This window comes from Symphalangus syndactylus, chromosome 22 (genome assembly GCF_028878055.3).
Source record: "Symphalangus syndactylus isolate Jambi chromosome 22, NHGRI_mSymSyn1-v2.1_pri, whole genome shotgun sequence".
NCBI classification, from domain to species: domain Eukaryota; kingdom Metazoa; phylum Chordata; class Mammalia; order Primates; family Hylobatidae; genus Symphalangus; species Symphalangus syndactylus.
This window is the reverse complement of record NC_072444.2, coordinates 14,779,780-14,802,488: the sequence shown is the minus strand read 5'-3', so window position 1 is coordinate 14,802,488 and position 22,709 is coordinate 14,779,780. Positions and strand designations below refer to the sequence as shown.

Sequence of the window (22,709 nt, the reverse complement as noted above, 5' to 3'; positions counted from 1 at the left end):
GAGCCAGGTGATGCCAGCTGTCTCCAGAGCCAGTGGTCTTGCCAAGTGCAGGTCTGCAGGCTTCCTAGGCTGGCAGCATCAGCATCACCTGGGAGGCCTGTGGAAAATACAAATTCCCAGCCACCAATTACGAGCCAGCCCCCATGATTCTCTTCTGGTCTCATGGGGATCAGGGAATGCCAGGACCGATGTTTTCAAGCCGTGCCCGAGTCCGTTGTGATGCACAGCCAGCCGCTACCCTGTGCCACCACCAAATGATGTTCAAAATGTGACAGATTATGAGAAGCAAAAAAACAAAGAGTAGCACGAACACACCAAAATGTTGGCAGTGGTCGCGCTGCCCCCTCCAACAAGAGGGGGAGGGATCGTGGGGGGAGATAATTATTATTTTGTACTTTATACTTCCATCTGACTTTTCTGTGTTTTCCAAATTGTCTCTAATAAGCATGTATTGCTTTTATAATGAAAAAATAAATAACAGAGCATCTGGCTGGGAACCATTTGGAGAGGGGTGAGAATGAGCATTGGAGCCACGTCCACACAGACCCGGGTCAGCCACCCCGCTCTTGGGCAGGGCACTTGACACTGAGCACTGAGCCTCCATTCCCTCGTCTGTAAAATGGGATAGGAAAGTCTCAAAGTACAGCTGGGAGTGTTGAGTAAGATAATTCCCCAGAGCTAATAATTCTCCTTCCTCCTTCCCTCTCCTGGACCTCTCTCTCCCTGGCAACCCTTCCCCTGGATGCGCTTCCCTGCCAACGCCCAGTTGAAGCAGTTGAAGCCTCCTCCCCGGCTCACCCAGACCCTCATGGAGTGTGCAGATTCCCCATTTTGCAGATGGGGAAACCAAGGCCCAGGGCAGCCAAGGGACTTGGTTGCCAGCTCTGGCTCCCCAGCCGAGGGAGGGGGGCGTACACGTGTCTGCTGTGCATCTCTGCCTGTCGTTGCCTTGCTCAGTGTGTGTGAGGGGGCAGCAAGTCACCATTTGTGTTTTCCAATAAAAGAAAATGAAAATTGAAGCACATTAAAAATAGCTCAATTGGGATTCCGAGCAGGGCTCTGAGGCCTGCTGTGGCAGACGCCCAGCCTGCCTCCGCCTCCTCCCAGCCTGGCACCGACATCACTCAGAGTCATCTGAGGCGAACGTCTCCTGGTGGCGTATGGGAAGGGGCCAGGGTGCAGGCAGTGTCCCTGATGGCACCAGGGGCCACTGGGGACCCCCAATTCCAGTTTCCCAGCTCCCAGCAGCTGGTGTCCCACCAGAGACAGGAGAAAATGGAATTGGGGCCATATGTTGGGCAGACTCCAGACACCCTCCACTCCTCAGGGCTGCAGGACCCTCGGCTGGAACCTCTACCCCCTAAGAATGGCTCAGGGACAGCCTGTGGCAGAGAGGAAGGCAGCCTCTTCTGGGGGCCTGGAAACCAGGTTCCCAGGCCACCTTTTCACTGAATCCCTGTGCCTTGAGCAAGCCAAGAACCCCTCTGGGCCCATTTCCTCCTCTGTCCAGTGAGGATCTTGGTAGAGGCCAAGGGGTGGTGTGTGAGTGGGCTTCTGAGGCTCCTGTCTCCAGCAAGCCTCCTTCCTGGCTTCATGAGCTGGGGAAGCCCCTTCCCCTCACTGAATCCCAGTGACCTAGTTGGAAACGAGGATGATTTAGGGATCTCCTGTAGGGGATGTGTCAGAGGACAAAAGGAGACATCAGTAAGCACTTAGCTTGGTGCCTGGCATGGGCAGGGACTTGACCAGTGGCCACTATTGTAATCCTTCTCATTATCAGGATTTTCTGTGAAATGGGAGTGTGATGGCCCCACACCGTAGAAAGCCTGGGTGAACTCTGCGCTGGCTGCAGTGGCTCATCACAAGGGAGGCTGGCATTCACCCAGGAGTACTGGTGCCCAGTGATTCCCAGCATCTCTTCCTCCCTCGTGGGTCCAGCTCTCTGCAGCAGCATCTAGTGCCTATGGCCAGCCACTGTGCAGACCCTCAGTGAGGCAGACAAGGGGGCATGATTCCTACCTCGAGGCCCAGAGAGTGCTGGGCAGAGAGCAGCCCCAGATCCACACAGCTAGGCCCACGCAGGGGTTCCCTGCCAGGATCTGAGTGGTCTGAGAGTGGACAGGACATCCATGGAGGACCTGAGCTGCCTGGGTCTCGGCCTGTGTGAGCAGAGGCCAGGCCATATCCTGCGAGATGGCCTTGGGCAGGTTGCTTCACTTCTCTGGGCCTCAGTTTCTTTATCTATAAAATGGGGCTGATAACAGTTCCTGCCTCATAGGGCTTTGGGAAGACGAGTCTGGGCAGGGTTTGGCAGGTGGAAAACTCTAAATCCGTGGTGCCCCTGAGAGCACCAGCCCACCCCCACCTGCAATCCCATCCCTCCAGGACAGAAACTGTTGCTGGGCCCACCAGGGACCAGTCAAACAGGACCAGCACCTGCCCTGCCTCAGCTCCAAGCCTCTCCTAGACAGGCACACGGTGGAGATGGGGTGGCTGCCCTCAACCATAGATGTCAACTAAAGTGGCCAGACCCCCTCCACTTCAAATGCCCTTCAGCAGAGGATCTGGGTGGTTTCTCAGCAGCAGGGAGTGAGTGTGTGGGGTTCATGGATCCAGCCATCACGGGGTGTGAGAGATGGCCACTTTCTCGACTGAGAAGGGTCTGTTAGTTTCTTGTTGCTGCTATGACTGATTACCAAAGTCTTCGTGGTTTAAAACAAGACGCATTTATTGTTTTACAGCCCTGGAGGTTAGACATCTGAAATGGGTTTCACTGGGCTGAAATGGCCAGCGGAGGGTGGAGGGCACACTACCTCCAGAAGCTCAGGAGAAGGATCCATGTCCTTGCCCTTTCTAGAGAGTTCTAGAGGCTGCCTGCATCCCGGAGCTTGTGGCTCCTTCAATCCCAAAGTGTGTCATTCCCACCTGGCTTCTGACATCACATCTCCTCCCTAACGCCAACCCTCCCACCCCCTCTTACGAAGACACTCATGATTACATTAGACCCACTTGGCTAATCCAGGATAATCCCCCCATCTCACGATTCCTAATCTCATCTCATTTGCAAAGTCCCTGTTGCTACGTAAGCTTAGCAACATTCCCAGATACTGGGGATTAGGAATGTGGGCATCTCTTGGGGGACATTATTCTGTCTTCCATAGATGAGAAAGCAAGTCTGCTTAGCCTTGCCCAAAGGGTGCTGGCTGATGTTGATAATAATAATGTCATAACATCTGCTTATTGAGTGATTGCTTTGTTTTATAATTTGAGTGATAATGACCATGGTCAATATTTTACTGAGTACTTACTATAGCCAGGCTCTGGGCTAAGAACTTAACATGCGTGATCTTGTCACAGCCACCTGTGAGGCGGGTACTAATCTTGTTCCTATCCCACAGCTCAGAAAGGGAAGCTCGAGACTTGCCCTGGGGTAGTGGGTTAGGAAGTGGGGTTCAAATGTAAATGACTGTGCCGGGCTTGGTGGCTCAAGCCTGTAATCCCAGCACTTTGGGAGGCCGAGCCAGGTGGATCATTTGAGGCCAGGAGTTCAAAACCAGGCTGGCCAACATGGTGAAACCCCGTCTCTACTAAAAATACAAAAATTACCCGGGTGTGGTGGCTCACACCTGTAATCCCAGCTGTTCGGGAGGCTGAGGCAGGAGAATCTCTTGAACCAGGGAGGCAGAGGTTGCAGAAAGCCAAGATTGCGCCAATGCACTCCAGCCTGGGCGACTCTCAAAAAAAAAAAAAAATCTAAATGACTGCTGAGGCCACACTCTCTCAGACCTTGGGATGTGCCACTGGATAGGCCATTTTCCTGGTGTTTGGACCTAACACCTGGGTTCCACTGCCAGGTTCCCACTCCCCTGCCCCTTGCTCCAGTGGCAGATACAAGAACTGCTTGATGGAGTTTCACCCTCACCAGTTTGGGTTCCTCCAAACAGGGGCTGCCGTTGGGGCAGGTGCACAGGAGGCGCTCAGAGAGGGAGTGTTAAAATGGGAGGAGGGCAGAGGCTGGAGGACAAGCAGGGGTGCTGAGGGCTGCTTGTGGGAGAGCGGAGTGGGTGTCTGTCTGAGTCTAATTCTGTATCTGGGTGAGGGTGAGGAGCCGGACATTCTGGGAACCAATTGTGGCCACACCACTGAGTGTTTGACAGGGAGCCTTGGCCCAGAACTTCTCTGAGACTGTCTGTCTGTGGCATAGGACCCCCACTGCACTCTGCTCCTTGCAAAGTCTTTAGGAAGCACCAGTGTGTAGAAAACCCTGAGTCTAGCCGGGTGCAGTGGTTGACGCCTGTAATCCCAACACTTTAGGGGGCTGAGATGGAAGGATCACTTGAGGTCAGGAGTTCGAGACCAGCCTGGCCAACATGGCAAGACCCCATCTGTACTAAAAATACAAAAATTAGCCAGGTGTGGTGGTGGGCACCTGTAATCCCAGTTACTCGGGAGGCTGAGGCAGGAGAATCGCTTGAACCCTGGAGGCGGAGGTTGCAGTGAGCCAAGATGGCACCACTGCACTCCAGCCTGGGTGACAGAGAGAGACCCTGTCTCAAAAAAAAAAAAGAAAAGAAAAAGAAAACCTTGAGTCCATCCCGTGAGCACTGGCATTCTCCTTTGCTGGAGCCCTGGGGCCCTTCCCCAGTTCTGTCTTTCCACCTGTCCATGAGCTTTCCATCACTCTGAGTCTTATGCCCCACACATTGCTACCTCACCATGGGATCTTGGACCAACCCCCAGGCTGCCTCAGTCTTTCCGTCTCTGCATTGGGTGCAGAGATTGCTGCATGCCAGCAATCCCTAAGGCCTCAGCTCATGAAGCGACCCCTTCACAACCTTTGCAGGACTGACAAGGAACCTCCCCACCCTGGGAAGCCACCACTGGCCAGGTCTGCTCCCTGGGGTGGGGGCAGAGGGGACAGAGGCCAGGTACAGGAAGAGGGCCTCCCACAGGGGCATGTGTCTTCCCCGCTCCTTCAGTTGCAGGCTCAGGGAGGATTCCTTAGACATTCCTTCTTCGCGGCATCCTCCTCCATCAGGGTCTTCCCGCCTCCCGGGAGAGCTCAGCTGTAGCCACTGGGAAATGGGACAGATAATTGCAAGTTTAAATAAGGCCAAGTGAACGCTCCCGCCCAGGCCCAGCACAGGGGACTCTCTGAGCTTTGAAGGGAGGCAGCCGGGAGGAAGCCTCAAATGGCACTCAGAGTCCCAGCACTACCACTGCCTCCCTGGTGACCCCAGGCAAGTCACAGCCCCTCTCTGAATCTCAGTTTCCTCATCTGTGAAATGGGGACCACATGACATCACCTGTGAAGTCGCTGGCACAGTGCCTGGTACATTGAGCACCTAGTAGGTACTCAATAGCTGGAAATGAGGATTATGATTATTATCCCTTGTTCAAATGCAGCATCCCGCTCATCCCACCCCACTCCAGAGGTTTCTTTGGGAGCTGTTCTCAGTCGTGCCAGCCTCTAGGTGAATGAGGGGTGATGATGATTGTGGTACTAGCCTCCCCTGAGCTAGGCTGACTGTGCCAGGCCTTGTGCAAAGGGCGTTGTGTCCATACCTATGAGTAGGTGTTGTTTACTATTCCCATTTCCCAGATGAGGTCACTGAGGCTGCAGTCCTGTGGTGGGTGCAGGGAGGAGAGGGCTAGCAGGGAAGGAGTTGGGAGCCCATCAGCCTGAGGGGACCACCCACCACACACCCCATCAGAGAAGCATCCTGTCCCAGTGGGATGTGAGCCAGCGTGGTAAGATGCTTGAGGTTCCGGGTCCTTTATAGGAAAAAATTTCTGAGCCTGCTGCCAGCATCAGTAGGTCTGACTGGGCTGCCCCAGGCTGCTGCCACCACCACCAATACAGAATTCCTGGTGAGAAGGAACCCCAGTGTGGGGCTGGGGAGCTGATGGACTGACCAGGCAGGGCACTGGGCCCAGCTGTGGCCCATGGTCCTGTGGCCTCTGGCTCTCATGTGAACCAGTGGAGTGGCACAGCCAGCAGCTTGGGAGGCTTCTGTTTGGCTCAGAGACGAGGCCGGGTCTGCCATGTTTGTGGGCTTAGCACAAGGCCATCTGACATAGCCTCTCCTTGTGCCTCAGGGAAGCTGTCTCCAGGTCACACTGAGCACCAGTGGCCTTCATCCTCCACTTAGCCCAGCATTGCAGGGCCCCAGGCCCAGTCCAAAACCAGACTGGGAAAGGGCATCAGACACACTCTGGAGGGCAAATTGGAGCCCAGAGAAGGGGCATCTAACTCAAGCTGGGGAAGTGGGGGGTGGTCTGATTCCATGCTGCCACCTGAGCCCTTCCCGACCCCACTACCTGCATCAGCTCTCTCCTGAGACTTTCAGCTCCCAAAAGGCTCCTTGGGATCATGAAAAGAGTTTGGGTCACACCGCCCAGAAATCAAAGCCTGCCGCCCTCACCAACTTGCAGCCAACTCGCAGGGATCTTGCCTGCTTACTTGTTCTCCCTGTGCCTTGGTTTACTTATCTGCAAAATGGGGGCAATGATCCATCCCTTGAAGGGTTTTGGAAAGCTTAGAGGAGCTCAGGTGCTATGCTGGATGTCCATTGCATGGGACAGTGCCTGGCAGGTAGTAGGTGCTCAGTAAATCATAGCTATGATGATAGAGATGCTAGTGGTGGATGTAGCATTCCCTCACCTCCTGGCCCATGTCCTCCTTCCCACCACTGGCCCAGGGTGCCCCTCTTCCCCCCATGTCTTCTCCACCCCAAAGGCTCTCTTAATTTCAAGCCCTGCTCCATGTCAAGGTCCCCACCAGCCCATGCCAGAAGCTGGTTCTTTGGCTGGCATTGCCTCTCAGGGTATCAGTGGGAAATGGTGGGAAAGAAATGGTCACTAATGATGAAGACATGGAGGCTCTGGTGAAGATGATGATGGGAAATTTCTGAGCAGCTCTCCTGAGAAACATCGACATGCGAGAAAATGCCCCAGCAGAGCCGTGACTGCTTAACTGCCTGAGATGCCAGGTGTGGTTGGCAAGAGAGCCCAGGGAGTCATGCTGAGCAGAGATGGCACCCTGGGGTGTTCTGTCACTGTACCCACACTGCCGAGAGCTGCGGAGGCGGTCCTGGAGCCAAGCGTTACTGTGGGAGGGATGCAGGCATTCTGGAAACGTCTCCTCCGAGGCAGCAGCCTCTCTCAGAAAGAGTGAGGGCTTTGGAGCCATCAGACCTAAAGTGGAATCTCTTCTCTGCTCCTGACCAGCTGTGTGGCCCTCTGGTACCTCTCTGATCCTACAATTTCCTCATCTATAATATGGATCCATTACACAAGAGAACACAGCAACAGCTGTCAGGCCACTTCTTCTATGGTCCTCTGCTGTCTTAGGGATGAAGTCTTAGTCCTTCAACCTGGCATTCAAGACTCTTTGTGAGGCCAGGCACAGTGGCTCACACCTGTAATCCCAGCACTTTGGGAGGCCGAGGTGGGAGGATCACTTGAGACCAAGAGTTCAAGACCAGCATGGGCAACATAGCTAGACCCCAGTCTCTACTAAATAAATAAGCAAGCAAGCAAGCAAGCAAGCAAGCAAGCAGGGCATGGTGATTGCACCTATAGTCCCAGCTACTCAGGAGGCTGAGGTGGGAGGATCACTTGAGCCCTGGACGTTGAGGCTGCAGTGAGTCATGCTGCCACTGCACTCTGGCCTGGGTAACAGAGAGAGACTCTGTCTCCGTTAAAAAAAAAAAAAAGACTCTTTGTGGTGTCTGGAGTTCTCTTTCTCCTAGGCCTTCCTTCTCCCTCCTGCAGGTTCTTGAAGGGGCCCTGATCATTCTCTCCTCCCGGCCTTTGTACAAGCAGTTCTGTCTGCCCGAGACACCCTTTCCCCTTCTCCTGGTGCTTCCTCTTTCCCTCCTTCCTTTTGCCTTGCTGTCTCCTACTCAATTTGGGGTTCAAGCCAGTTGCCACTCACTTGGGAAGTCTCCTCTAACCTCTGGGCAGGGTTAGGATTCCCCCTTTGCTGTGGGGTCCCCCTTACAGACTGTAGGACAGGGGACTGTGGTAGGGGTGGGGCTGAACCTGGTTTAAGTTACCATTCACTGGCCCCTCTTCGGGGTGGGATGGGCCCCAGCCATGTCCATGTCCATAATGTGATATGGACAACAGATTCACAGGCCAGATGGGGTCCTGGTGAAGCAGGCTACCTGAATGCAAAGGGAAGCCAGGTTCCAGGGCCACAGAACAGAGCCCAGGATGCCAGACTCAGCAAGGGCCCAATCCACAGGTAGAATGTGGAGCTTGGAAAGTGCTTGGGAACTAGTGGTAGGAGCCATACAGGGCTTAGGGTTTGCTCCAAATCAGTAAATTTCTTTAAGTCAGTGATAGTATCTATTTTTCATTCTCCAATACTTTTTTCTTTTTCTTTTTTTGAGACAGATCTCACTCACTCTGTCACCTAGGCTGGAATGCAGTGGCGAGATCTCAACCTCTGCCTCCTGGGTTCAAGTTGATTCTCGTGCCTCAATCTCCCAAGTAGCTGAGATTACAGGCATGCACCAACACACCCAGCTAATTTTTGTATTTTTAGTAGAGACAGGGTTTTGTCATATTGCCCAGGGTGGTCTAGAACTCCTGAGCTCCAGCAATTCACCCACCTCAGCCTCCCAAAGTGCTGGGATTACAGGCGTGAGCCACCACATACAGCCTGATTCACCAGTACTCAGCATGGGCCTGGCACATAGTAGATGTTCAACAAATGCAGGCTGGCTGGATGGGAGGAGTGGATAGCAGATGTATAGATGTATAAATGAGTGATGTGAATGGATGGACAGGTAAATGAATGGGCGAGTGGATAGATGAATGGAAAGAGGAGAGGTAGGGAGGGAGGTTGCTTCAGAGGAAGGGAGAAAACCTAAATGGGATGCTGGGCATAGGGGTGAATGGATAAATTGGTGGTGTAAGGATAGACAGATGAATGTGGTAAATGAGAGAATGAGTAGATGAATAGATAGATGGGTGAGTGGAAGGCAAGATGGCAGAATGACTTCATAAATAGCTGCTTGGATTGGGTGATTCGATGAATAGATGGATGGATGGATGGATGGATAGGTGAGTGTGTGGGTGGGTGGACTGTTGGGTAAGTGAATGGATGGGTACATGGGCAGGCAGATGGATAAGCATATAGATGGGTGCGGGTGGGTAAATGGGTGGGTGAGTGAGCAGATGTCAAGGTAGTTTATGGATGATTGCAAGGATTGGATCGTTGGAAAGATAGATGGATGAGTGGGCGTATGGGTCAATGGGTGAATGAATAAACAGTAAATTTCATGTAGCTAAATGCCTGACACCCTGCCCAGAAGCAGAGGGGTAGTTTGGGTTCTGGGATTTGAGTTAATTGTCCTTCACTGGGGGAAACCAGTGCCAATTAGGCAAATACATCAAGTCCCAGCAGGTCCTGCAGCAGGCTTGCTAATTGACTCCAACCCAACAGACCCCAGCTTGGACTTACAGTGGCCTGTGTCTTATTGATTTGTAATTTACACTCCATTCACATGCAGAAGGATTTGAGGTGACTTATAAGATTAAACCTGCATGCAACAGGACAGTTAGAAATCAAGTGAGACAGCTAAGAGGCCACATAGCAAAGTGATTAAAAGAGTACCTGGTTCAGCTCCTGGATCTGCCATGTACTCGCTGTGTGGTGTTGGGCAGGTTACTTAACCTCTCTGAAGGTTATTTCCCCCATCCGCAGGAAGGAGGGGATGAAGGGAGGTTGGTTCAGTAGGAATATGAATGGATACATATGTGAGATGGTAGTGGATGAACAGGTGGTAGAATACTGGGTGAGTGGAGTGGACAGATGGATGGGGTGACAGGGTGGGTAGGTGGATGGATAGATGGGTGGGTGGGTAAGTGGGGACAATAATCATTATCACATGGGGCATTGTGAGCGTCAAAACAGATAATATGTGTGACAGCTCCGCGCAGTAAGTACTTTGGATTATCTACTATATGGAGCCATCTTGATACCAGCAACTGCATTTCCTGGAGGAACAGCTCAGATACCCAGACTGATGATGTCAGCAGGAAAGAGCATTTAAGGTCTGGGTGGGCCTGGGTGATCAGGAGTAAGGTGGTTTTAATAGAGAGGCTGGTGGCTACCACAGTGAACCAGACTCAGCCCTGCCTACAAGGCACTCATAGTCCAGTTGAGGGACAGATGAGTAAAAGAAAGTAGCAGGACAAGGTGACAAGTATAATGATGGGAGACACATATAGGACTCTGGGAGCCCCAGCGCCAGGGTCATCAGGGAAGGCTTCTCAGAGGAGAAGACATTTGAGATGGGTCTTAATGAACATGTGTAAGTGTCCTAGGCAGTCCAGGAGGGCGAGGGACATGGCAGGGAGAAGGAACAGCACCTCGAGTGCCAACTGTGAAGTGAGGCTGTGTCCAGTGGGCAGAGGGGAGATGCACACAATTTAGAACCACTCAGAAGGGGTGTAGCTATAAGCAACTGGGGTCCCCAGGCCCCCTGCCTTCATTAGCCAGCCTGAGGGTATCTCAGCTCTGCCGCGTCTTGCAAGTGACTGCCTCTCTGAGCTTCCCTCCCCTTTTCTGTAAAATGGCCCTGACAATTGGTCTTCCCTCAGTGGGTCCTGTTAGGATCTCAGGAGATGAGTATTCACGTGGCAGGCATTGTTCTGTGCACACGGTAGCTGCCCAGTAATGCCAGCTGCCATGATGATACTTCTTTACCTACTAAATAGACGTGAAAACTGTGTGGGTTCATTTAAGTAAAAAGGCTTTAAAAATTAAAAAATCACTGGGCAAATGCTGGCTGTGAGATGCAGCCTGGTGTGTCGGGAAGGCTTGAGGGCGATTGGCCTGGGTTCAGTTTCTGATTCACTGTGTGGCCTTGGTCAAGTCACCTAAAATGGGACCAGTAGCAGGTGTCCCTCAGGGTTGTCGTGGGAACTACAGGAGCACTTAATGTGTCCAGGGCCGTTCCCGTCCCTGCCTGCCTTCTTTCCCTTCCCCAGCAAGCCCTGGTGTTCATTTACCACCCACCCCACCCCCAGCAACCCCGTCCCAGACCCCCATCCATCATCCTGTCCTTTGCCGAGGTTAAGTGGGTCCCCAAGCAGCGAATCCAAACTCTCCCGAAGCCCCGGCTGCACAATGTGGCCCGCTGTTAGTGAGCAGCCGGGCTGGTCCAGAGTATTGGGTTTCAGCCGGGGCGGCCGGCGCTGGCGAATGCCCAGGCCAGCGGCAGGCAGGCAGGGGACAGAGCAGAGGAGCTGGCGTCACAGGGAGTCCTCTGCCTGGGCCTGAGAAAATAAGAGCAGGCTCCAAGCAGGCAACCGAGGCAGAGAAGGGCCTCTGAGCGGCGGGAGGACGAGAAGGGGTGTGTGCTATGAGAATCCTCGGGCAGAAGGATTTTACATTAACCAGGTTCTCTTTCCTTGAGACTGAGGGCGGAGCAGGGGGCCGAGGTAGAAAAACAACGTGCTGCTAGTTGGTAGATTTCACTTTAAAAAATCTACATTCTTCTAGGAGCTAGTCGGGGGCTTCTCTGGCATCTCCACCTCTCGAGCCTTGCTTTGGGCCAGTGAACCCAAGGCCATCTTGGGCTCCCATTCTCATGATGTTTACAGAGGAGAGGGCTCAGGAAACTCAGTCAGGCTGGCCTGGGTTCAAATCTCAGCTTTGCTTCTTTCTGGCTGTAAAACTTGAGGCAGATCTCTGAGCCTCTGCAGGCTCAGTTTCCTCATCTGTACAATGGGATAAAGGTATGGGCCTTACAGGGCGTGCAGCGGGTTTAGCTCAGGGCCTGGCAACAAGGGCACTGGTAGATGAAAGCAGTGATTCTTCCTTACCTTTCCTGAGGCAGCATAGTCTAGTGACTTCTGGGATCGGACCAAAGGGATCAAATTTTACCCTGCCCCTTACTGGCCTTGTGGCCTTTTGGAAGTCCTTGATCTCTCTGAGCCTTGGTTTCCCCATAAGTTTGCTCTGGGATGTAAATGAGACAATATCAATGAAGTGCCTGCCCCTAGGTGGCCTCCACCACCTTTCCCTATGGCTCTGTATGGTCCAGCCTTTGCATGCTGTAAAAACCTTTCGCTCCCAATGCCTCCTTTGATCCTCACAACAATGCAGTGAAGTATACAGAGCAAGGATTTTCTCATCTCCATTTTACAGATGAGGAAACTGAGGCTCAGAGAGGTGAAGTGACTCTTCCAAGCTTGTCGGTGTCCTTGTCTTCCCCTGGAATTTCTAACTTGGACCATGGAAAGAGTGCTGTGACCATGGACGGTCCGGGTCAGGCCTCCAGGCTGTGAATGGCATCTTACCAGGCCATGAGATCTCAGCCAGGCCTAGCTTCAGGCCACCTCAGCCCCACCAGCCCCAGAGAGGGTGCAACAGGAACCGCTGGGAAGAGCCTGGGCCGGCATCTGCTGAGTGGGTCTCACGCCTAGGCTGGTTTGCTGCCTAGGCTGCAGGCCACTGGTCAGTCTGTAGGCGAAGACCCGTGGGTGCAGCTACCAGGTGTCTGTTCATCTTCAGCTTCAACCCTTCCCTCAGCTGGCCCCCAATTCTAGCCTAATTTCCTCTGCCAAGGCCACTCTGTGACCCAGCGGTTCTCAGAGCAGACCACATCACTACCTTCTTCAAGAATCTTCCATAGCTCCCGGCTGCTTATGAGAGAAGACCCAACCTCCTTAGCCCCACATTTGAGAGGCCCTCCACATTCTGGCACCCTGTCCTGTGCTACCATCTCCTTCCGTGAAGCATTTTGCTCCCACTACATGGGACGGACACTCCAGCATGGCACGGTGGCTAAGGACATGGGCTTTGGTGCGAGGCAGACCCGGCTCCATCGCTTCCTGGCCATGGAAACCTTGAACAACCTCTCCAAACTTTGATTTCTCCATCTGTAAAGGGAGATCCTAAAGTACTTACTTCACAAATAGTTAGCGATGAAATGGGATAATGAGTGCTTGGCGCTTGGCCTGGAGCCCACCACTGAGAGCCAGTCATCAGTTTTACGATTGCCCAGCCTTCCCCGATGTCTTACACTTCTGTGCCTTTGATTCTGCTGGGCCCTGTATGTGGCGTGCCCTTCCCTCTCCTCCCAGCTCACATGCCACCTCCTCTGAGATGCCTTTCCAAATTTCCTGCTCAAAGCTACTCCCTTCTTCCTCTGGGTTTCCTGGCTCCTGGCCGGGACCAGCCGTCTCACTCCGCCTCTCCCTGCAGTAAGTTCACACGTCGGGCACTAGTCTGGGAGCTTTTTGAGGGAAGGGCCTGCTGATCTGCCTCTGTGTCTCCAGTGCCTGGCTCAGGGCCTGGCACACATCGGGTGGAGGAGATGTTCATTGAATGACCATGACTTTGTTACTTAACCCAGCCAGAGCAGGAGGAGTCAGGACAGCTGCCAGGAAGAAGGAAGAAGGAGGGTTTGAGCTCAGTTTTGGAAGAGAAGTTAGCCAGGCTAACAAAGCAAGAAGGGCCAGGCGTTCCAGGCAGAAAAATCTAGAAGGGTCAAGTCACCAGTGTTCAGGGAGGTAAAGTGCCTTCTGCAAGCAGGAGGAAATTTCAGATGGCTGGATACGAGAGATGCGGAAGACAGTGGCTGGAAGGTAATTAGCTGGCCTGCTTGGCAGGGGCCTCGAGTACCTTGTTAAGAGCTAGGACTTGATCCTTCAGGCAGCAGGAGCTCTGAAGGGCAATCACACATGGACTTTAGGAACATCACCCTGCTGCCGTGTGGAGGTTGGATGCATGTGCTAGTGCCAGGCCTGGTTCTCAGTGTTGAGGGTACAGCGGTGAACAAGGTGGATGCAGACCCCCGCTACATGTGGGCCCTGGGAGACGCCAGAAGAACAGGACTCACCTACATGGTGTCATTTAATTCTCACAATGACCCATTTGACAGATGTGGAAACTGAGGCCCAGAGAGCAGAACTGGCATGCCAAGATTCTGGCCTGGGCAGTCTGTGTCCCACTCCCCTGCTGCCCTCCTCCCGCCCCCTGCTATTCTCACACAGGCCCATGCAGAGAGAGAAGATAAACACACACACACAAGCCCTGATGACTTTGTTGTTTTGTGTTGTCTGTTTTTTAAGGCTATGGCCATGGCATCTTAAAAATAACACAGTTGTGAAAATAGATGGATGTGGGTTCCAGTCCTAGCCCTGCCTGTGTGCACTTACGCAGGTTGGTTCTCCTGTCTGGCCTCAGTTTCCTCGTCTGTGAAATGGGGTTAATAATAGTATATACTTCCGGAGGTTAAGCCTGAAATGGCATTTAGAGGGCCCTGGCCAGCGCTTGGCACATATAGGTGCTTAATGAAAGTTTCTTCTTCATGACTTTGGAACACTCACATACTGTCATTAGTGCAGACAAACAGCATCTGTGGTCCTAGAGAATTACAGCCCACGAGGGGATCAGACAGAGCTGGCTAGGGGTGGATCGGAGAATAGGGGGCAACCACCCGCTCCAGCCTGAGAGCAGGCAGCCCCCCTGCAGCCACCTCCTTTCAGCCCAATGCTAACGACTTCAATGTGTCTCCCCTTTAAGTTCAAATATTTCTGAAATGTACACTGCTCATTCACACATAGCCAGAGGGGCCATCGGGCCTCCCCAGCCCGGCAGTCAGGGCCTCCTGATTGCTTTCTTCTGTGCAGCCTCCAGGAAGGAGAGGGGGTGTGGGTACAGTAGGGATAGGTCCAAAGTCACTCCCATGGCCGGGCCCCTGTTTTCACACTGAGGAAGACGCTCTGGGCTGATGGCCCCAGCTCCAGCTTTTGCCTGGATGCTAAGAATCTGTGTAGCCTCTTTCTTCATCTATCTATTGGGATTTCTTTTAATGGGCACTAAGAGCAGCCAAGGTCTGGGGACCGGACATTTCAATAGGGTGGGAGGGCTTAAGGGCAGGTGAAACAGCACAGTTGGCAGAGTGGGAAGCGGGTGGCACCAGCGAGGCTGGCAAGGATGTAGGGAGACAGGGATGATCCAGCAGAGGGGCCTCGGAGAGCTGCTAACCCTTCATGGCCGTGTCCTGTGCTACCTGGGCAGCCCCTGCTTAACCTCTCCAGGCTCAGCTCTCAGCTCCCACCACTTTCAGCTCCACCCTTCAGCCAGCGCTTGATTCCCACAAACCCCGCTGTGGCTCAGTTCACCTCCTAGCCTTTGGCTCTGCTTCCCCTCTGCCTAGCGTGCCCTTCCCACTCCACATCAGTCACTCCCCACTCACCCAGTCTTTAAGCCTCCATGCAGGCATCACGTTCTCCTGGAAGCCATCCCTAAATTTGGCATTTTCTTCCCCTCCTTCCATATTCATTTCCTATAACCTGCAATAAACCATGCACATCCTCATTGTGATCTTAGCCACATAGTGTGGTGATTAATTATCTGTGTACAGTGACAACAGCTTCCCCTGCATGAGAGATTGTCACCGTCACAGTGGGGATGGAGATAGAAACATTTCTAGAGCTTCAGAGGCAGCTCGAGGGAGCCCAGCGGCTCCCAAAGTATGGGAAGTGAAATGATGTTCCATACTTTGCAGACAAACATTTTTAATTGTAGTAGTCTGTGTTTATTTTCCTTCCTGTTATGGCAAGAGATATTGGTTTTCCATTTATAATCATGATTACGCTTTTTCCTATTTAAGATGCATTTAAGAAAGAAAAGGAGTCAAGTGGAAGAAAAAGTAGTAACTAAATAATTGTACGGGTTGTAGGTGGAAATGGCCAAAGTCATTAATGTTGTCTGTATGAAAGGCTCAAGCCTGGGCAACCCTAGTGGAGCAGAACACTGGCACATGCTCAAGCCTTGCAGATGGGGAGAGGAGGCCCATGTGCCAAGCCCTGTGCTAGGTCTTAGGGATCCCAGGACCAGGGCCCAGCACCCACCTCTCAGGGGAACCACAGAGCTTTGGGAGATGAGAGCAAATAGGGGTAGTTACCACCCAGAATATCTTCAAGTGCCAGGATATCTTGAAGCACCCATGGCTGCAGAGCTTTGGAGCAGAATGGATTTAAGAGGAATTGCTAGAGGAGGTGACCTGAGTTGAGACTTCACAGATGAACATTAGGGCAGGCAAAGAGGATGTAGAGGTGAGAAGGTCAGAAGGAACAGTATGTGTGAGGTACAAGGTGGGGAGAACACCACGTGGCCGGTGCAGAGGGAGACGGCCAGTCTCTCCACCTGCTCGTAGCTAACTGGAGTGCAGCTTGAGGGTGGAATAGATGTGTCATCTTGGGCAAGTTCCTGAGGCTTTGGAAGCCTCAACTTTCTCATCTGTGAAATGGGACAGTATCAAGTACCTCTTGGCATTGTTGTGAGAATGTTGTTGAGAGATTCTGGCTCCTAATAGGGTCTCAGCAGACATGAGTTCTCTCCCTTTGTAGATTTTTGGGATTGGAGGGGAGACGTCTGGGGTGTTACAGGGTGGGAAAAGGACGTGATGGTGGTGGAAACAGAGCTTGGTTTCCTGAACTCACTAAGTTCCTGAGGCAATAAATATTAACTCCAGATTCCCCAGAGAACAGAATTTGACTTTTGTGCTTGGTTTGAGAGGAACAAAGAGGAAACTCAGGGCACCCCAGGGAAAGCAGCATCAGATGGACTGGGACAGGCTTCATGAAGGCTGTGGCCACGGAGCAAGAGACTGATGCTTGTCAGATGTTGGCAGGCGTATCTGGGAGGTGGGGGAAGCCAGGCAGACTAAGCTGGAGCCTCTTGGGCCTGCCTTTGCTTTCAGGGGCACCTAATAAGCCCAAAGGAGGAAGCAGTATATGCAGGCACTGAGTGGGCCAAAAAGCACTGCACACCATCTAAAAACAGCAGCTGTTACTAAGTGAGAATCTACTTTGTGCTATACTTCCAGACTTGGAAGGCATTTTGGCCATTTTCCAGGTGAGGAAACTGAGGCTTAAGAGGTAGAACAAATAAAGGTCCATTTGTTTTTTGTTTGTTTTGTTTTGTTTTGTTTTGTTTTTTAGACATAGTCCTGTTCTGTCGCCCAGGCTGGCATGCAATGGTGCAATCTCAGCTCACTGCAACCTCTGCCTCCCGGGTTCAAGCAATTTTCGTGCCTCAGCCTCCAGGGTAGCTGGGATTACAGGCATGCATCACCATGCCTGACTAATTTTTGTATTTTTAGTAGAGACGGGGTTTGACCATGTTGGCCAGGCTGGTCTCGAACTCCTGACCTCAAGTGATCTGCCCACCTCAAAAGGTCCATTTGTAATAGTCTGTGTTTATTTTCCTTCCTTTTATGGCAAGTGATACTGGTTACCAAGCAAGGAACGGACAGAACTGGTGTTAGAATCCAGATCTCTGTTACCTCCAGAGCCCAGGTCTGTCTGCTCTGCTCATTTGCCTTTTGTGCAGAGGTAGAGGGAGGTGTTAAAATTGAAAAGCAAAAGACCAGGTTGGGGAGAGAGCATGCTTGTGCTGCCTCCTGCCACAACCCAGAGGGGTGACAGGTTTCCCAGAGCCAGGCTTCCAGGCAAAGCCAGGAGTGGCACAGGAGAAGGGAGCAGAGGAGATGCCGGCCCTCTATCTCTTCCCAAGGGGATCTGCAAACTTCATGTCCTTCATGTTCCCTTTGTGTCTGCAAACCAGCCAGCCCATTTACTTCCAGTCCTTCTGAGATCCTCCCACTGCTTTGGGCCACTGCTTTGGGCCAGGAGAGGTAGAAGAGACAGGGGGACAGTGGGGCCTCCCACCCTAAACTTCTTGGGTGCCCAGAGTTTGAGCACCAACTTTTAGTGTGTGACTTTGGCAAGCCATTTGCCCTCCTTGAGCCCAAGTTTCCACCCGTACAATGAGGACGTCAGTTCCCAGCCCCTCCTCTGGGCCATGGAATCCTCTAGTGTTTGGCCTCTGGGTCAGCCCAGGAATCTAGCCAAGGGATGGGGCCACCTGCTTGGCGGGCTTGCCTCCCCCACCCGACCCTCTTCTTGTCCTAAGCAGAGTCTCTCCTCTGCCTTGTTCGACACAGCTCCCAGCAGCTGTTCCCTGGGCCCAGGCAGAGAGCCCAGCTTGGCGCGTCTCTGGCTGAGGCCAATGAGAGAAAACAGGTTAAAAGTTCAGCGCTTGTTCTCTCCAGGAAGAAAAATCTGTAGCATTTGGAGTGTGAAAAGGAACCCTTTTTTCAGCTCCAAAGCTGCATAATAGAACTTCCCTCCAATTTGCCATCAAAAAGATGCCCTTGGCACTGGCTCCACCGTCCCTGGCACCCTTACCCCACACCCCCTCCCTGTGCCAGCCCCCAGTGCAAAGGGACAGAGTGACCACAGGCGGTCATGGGGATGCCAGTGCACAGGGACACAAGCCACAGGCGGTCGTGGGGACACTTCTGCATCCTCTCTTGTCAGCTCACGGGTCTGACTAGGGTCACCTCTGGCCAAATGCTTTCTCCTGTCCCCACCCTTTATCCCCTCCACCCCTGCCATAGTTCAACCCCTAATTATCTGCCATTTGGACCTTCTCAGCTGCCTGGACACTGGGCACACAGCCCCAATCTCCTGGTCCTTGTCATTTAGCCCAGACCATCAAACTGATTGTTTCAAGTGCCTAAAAGTTTATAGGCTAGGAGGCAAGACACCTGCACTTCCCACTGTGTCACCAACTCGTATGCGATCTTTGGAAGCCCCTTCTCATCCCTGTGCTTCAGTTGCCCTGTCTCCGAAAGGAGGCGGTTGAGCTGGACCAGGGATAGCATCTCAAATGGTTCGTATTTGTTTCCTGGAACACTGTGGCAAGAAGCATCATGTGGCCACAGTATGGGAGGATTGATGAGTGATGCCTGCCCTGGGCAGAGAATGGAGCATGGCAGCAAGCATACCTCTCACTCACTCTCACTGAGCGAGGTGGTGTCACTGTGACCTTCTAGGTCTCTCCCCCTACTCTCTCATAGCTATTTATATTCACACCTCATCTCCACTACTAGACCAGGAACTGGTAGGGTCTTGCTAGCCACGGTTTTCTCTCTCAGGGTGCCCAGTGCAGTGCCTGGTACATAATGGGCATCAGGATATTTTGTTGAATGAATGCTTGAAAGGCGTTCATTTAAATTCATTCGGTGTATTGCAATTCCATTCAGAAAGTGTTTGGAAGCCAGAGAGGCAAGGAAGGGGTAGAGGAGAGGGGTCCTGAACCTGACCTGGGGAGAATGGAGGTCTCCAAGGCCATGTAGCTCTTCTTCCCCCTAGGCCATGTGGCTCCCTGAAGCTGCTGGAATCGGGGGAGGCAAGTAGGGCCCAGGATGGTCCAGGTGCTGATGTGTCTCCTGAACCCCCACAGGCCATGTGACAGTTGGCCCCTACTGGGTGCAGTGCTTGCTCTCAACACTTCTCCACTCCCAGGACCCTGTCCTGGGGGCAGAGTTGCCTGAGCCCTGGGGGAGGGGCCCCAGTGATAGGAACATGATGGAAGACTCCAGGTTTCTAGGGAAAGGGAGAGTGTCCTGACAAGATGTGTGCACCAGAGGGGCGGGCAAGGAGGGGAAACTGAGGGGTCTCAGCTGGGACACAAGAACAGCCCCTCTAAGGCCCAAGTTCCAGTTTTTGAGAGTTTGATGCAAGCTGAAAAGCAAACAGATCCCAGAGTTTGATGTAAAATATCAAGGGTTTAGTGGCAGACCCTCTGAAACCCATCCAGTAGACCCCAGGTTTAGTGGATGTAAGACCCTCCCCATCCAGAAAAGGAAGTGAAGGACAGTAGCTAGGTTAGTAAGACTAGACTGGCAGAGAGGTAGAGCCTGACCATGATGTAAGGGTGGACTTGGCCTGGAGGGGCGGGGCCTAGAGGAGTGGCATCAGATGATTGGCTAGGCTGTGGGGGTAGGAGGGATAATGAAGTAGAGAGGCAGAGTTTGAACCGAGGGCAGTCTGGAGAACTAGAGTCAGATGACTGGGGCAATGGAAGTAGGCGGGGCTCTCAGTAAAGAAGGATGAGGGCCCCGCCGGGCGCGATGGCTCGCGCCTGTAATCCCAGCACTTTGGGAGGCCGAGGAGGGCGGATCACAAGGTCAGGAGATCGAGACTGTCCTGGCTAGCACGGTGAAACCCCGTCTCTACTAAAAATACAAAAAATTAGCCGGGCGTGGTTGGAGGCGCCTGTAGACCCAGCTACGGGAGGCTGAGGCAGGAGAATGGCCTGAACGCAGGAGGCGGAGCTTGCAGTGAGCCAAGATCGCGCCACTGCACTCCAGCCTGGGCAACAGAGCGAGACTTCGTCTAAAAAAAAAAAAAAAAAAAAAAAAAAGAAGAAGGATGAGGGCCCAACAGAGAGATTGACAGCGCCTGGTAGGTGGGGCGGGGCGGTGACTCTTTGCTCTCCCCACAGAAACGCTAATGGACTCTACTACAGCAACTGCTGAGCTGGGCTGGATGGTGCATCCTCCATCAGGGGTGAGTCAGTGGTCCCCAAACCTTGCTTTGGTCCCCAGGATCCCTCAAGCCCTGCTGCAGGGCCCGAATGCCCCCTCATATTCTAACCCCTTTCCTCCTCTTCAGGGCCCAGAGCCAGGCCTCTCTCAGCCCCACCCTCCCAATCCCCTACCATTAATGGAGCCATGATCCCCTACCATTGATGGAGCCAGTTACCATGACAACAGGCTGGATCCTTTGAGCCTTTATCCCGTGGAATCCTTAGGGTGAGGCTGAAAAGTAGGTGCTCGCACTACCCCCGTTTTACAGATGAAGAAAGTGAACTGTCATTTCCTGAGTACCCATTCTATGCCAGATACTGTATTAAGCACCTTTATACACATCATCTCTGATCCCGTGGAGAGGAATTATCTCCATTCTACAGATGAGAAAACTGAGGCTCAGAAAGGTGTAGCCACCTGCCCAGGGCCCTATAGATAATAAGTGAAGGGCTGAGGTTTGTATTCAGGACTATGACTGAGCTCTCTCTGCCCGCTTTCTGGGTCCCCATAACACGAAGCTCCCCCTCCTTTGGCTCTTATCATCCTAGGGTCTATGCTGTGAGCTCTGCAAGAGCAAAATTGGGCATAAGTTACAGGCCGTGGGGTCAGATACTCCTGAAAATCTGTCTTAGCTCTGCCACTCACCAACTGTGTGATTTGGGGCCAGTTCCTTAATCTCTCTGAGCTTTAGTTTCTTCATCTATAAAATGGTGATGATGTCTTAGACCTCACAAGACTGTTGCGAGGTTTTCCTGCAAAGTGTCTAACACAATGCCTGGCATAGATTGGGCTCCCAGTCAAGAGTAGCTATAATCATCATCATCATTGTCATTGTCATGAAGTTGAATATTCATCCCTCATCCCCATGGTCTCTGGGAAGGGCTCTGGACTCTACAACCCAGCCCTTCCCTTCCCCCACCCCAGTTCCTCCGCTGGGACTCAGCTGCTGCCCCAGGGAACTGCATTCCCCCCACCCCCCGGGCCTGTGCACTCAATAGACAGGGCCCCAGGGTCAGGCCGCTTTCTGTGGCTCTTTCTTGTCACCAATTTTCCATCTGCGAAGGCGGCTGGGCCCACAGCCCCACCCTGCCAGTAATGAGGCCAGGCTGGGCTGCAGCCCCCGGACGCAATTATTTGGGGTGTTTAGGCTGCAGGGCCTCCGCATGTTAATTAGAGAGAGGGGAGAAAGGCAGAGTGCTCTAATTAAGTGTTCTAATTAAGTTCTGAAGAAGAGCAGCGGTTGTAACAAGGGGCTGACTTTGTCACATGGTGCCACCAAAAAAAAAAAATTTAATGCAATGTAGGGAGCTTCAGAGTCGCCATTGAAAAAGAGGCTGAGCCAGTCAGCTCCAGACCTGCCCTCCCCATGTGTACTCACCCTTCATCGCACCTGACCCTCCCCAGGCTGCCAGCCCCTGCTCCACACGCACAGACTTGGCCCAGGGAATCTGAGTGGCACAGGATAAAAGACACCCACTTGAGGGTGACACCTCTTCCATCAGCTGCCACCCCCACCGTCACATTTGGCAACTGGAGGCCCAGGAGGGAGAAATGACTTGCCCAAGGCCACTCGTCAAGTTAATAGAGCTGGGACTAGAACCCAGGACTCCTGGGGCACACTTGGGGTCCTTGTGTTTCCAGGCAGCACGGGCAAGCACACGAACAGCTCTGGGTCTGTATGACCTGGGTCGAGTGACCTCACTTCTGGTCTCTACTCCCTCGTCCTCTGTAAAAGGGGTCTAACCATACAGACCATGTGTGATAATCACACCAAAGAAGTGAGATTCTGTTAGGGTGCCCAGCCCCGGACATGGATGGGAGAGGGGACTCTGCTGTTGGGGCTCCTTTGGGTCTACCCCAGGTGAAGCCAGCCAACACCAAGGGGGACACAGGAGAGGGACAGGAGGGGTGGCTGCCCTCAGCAAGCTCTCAGTCCCACTGACACTGGCCCAAGAGGGCTGAGCGTACTGGGCACTCACACAGGGAGATTGTTCCCGAAGGCCCTCGGGAAAGTTGGTGAATGCAAATAGCAGGCAGTCAGAGAGCCTGCTGCAGAGGAGACCAGAGACGATGCCCCAGGAGGCCACAGAAGTGTGCAAAAGGCTCAGCAGTGGGAAGGAGCCTGGTCCGTGAGTGTGAGGAGATAACCTGGGCCCTAGGCCCTTCCTGCCCCAACTTTCCACCACCTGGCCCAGCCCCTTGCAGCAGTGAGGCTTAGCATCTCTCTGCTGGGTTTGTGAGAGCCCAGGCTGCCCCAGTGAGGGTACAGGAGTACTTTCCCCAGGCAGGGAGGGT

General features: G+C 53.0%; 1 protein-coding gene across 4 annotated transcripts in view; it reads left to right on the top strand.

The window, feature by feature from the left end:
- EPHB2 (EPH receptor B2) overlaps positions 1-22,709 on the top strand; it is a 203,041-nt gene that overhangs the window by 48,886 nt on the left and 131,446 nt on the right. For all 4 annotated transcript variants that reach the window (XM_055261724.2, XM_055261726.2, XM_055261727.2 and 1 more), the window contains exon 2: positions 20,330-20,394. In XM_055261724.2, coding sequence (XP_055117699.1) covers positions 20,330-20,394 — 65 coding nt within the window. The remainder of the gene's footprint in view (positions 1-20,329; positions 20,395-22,709) is intronic.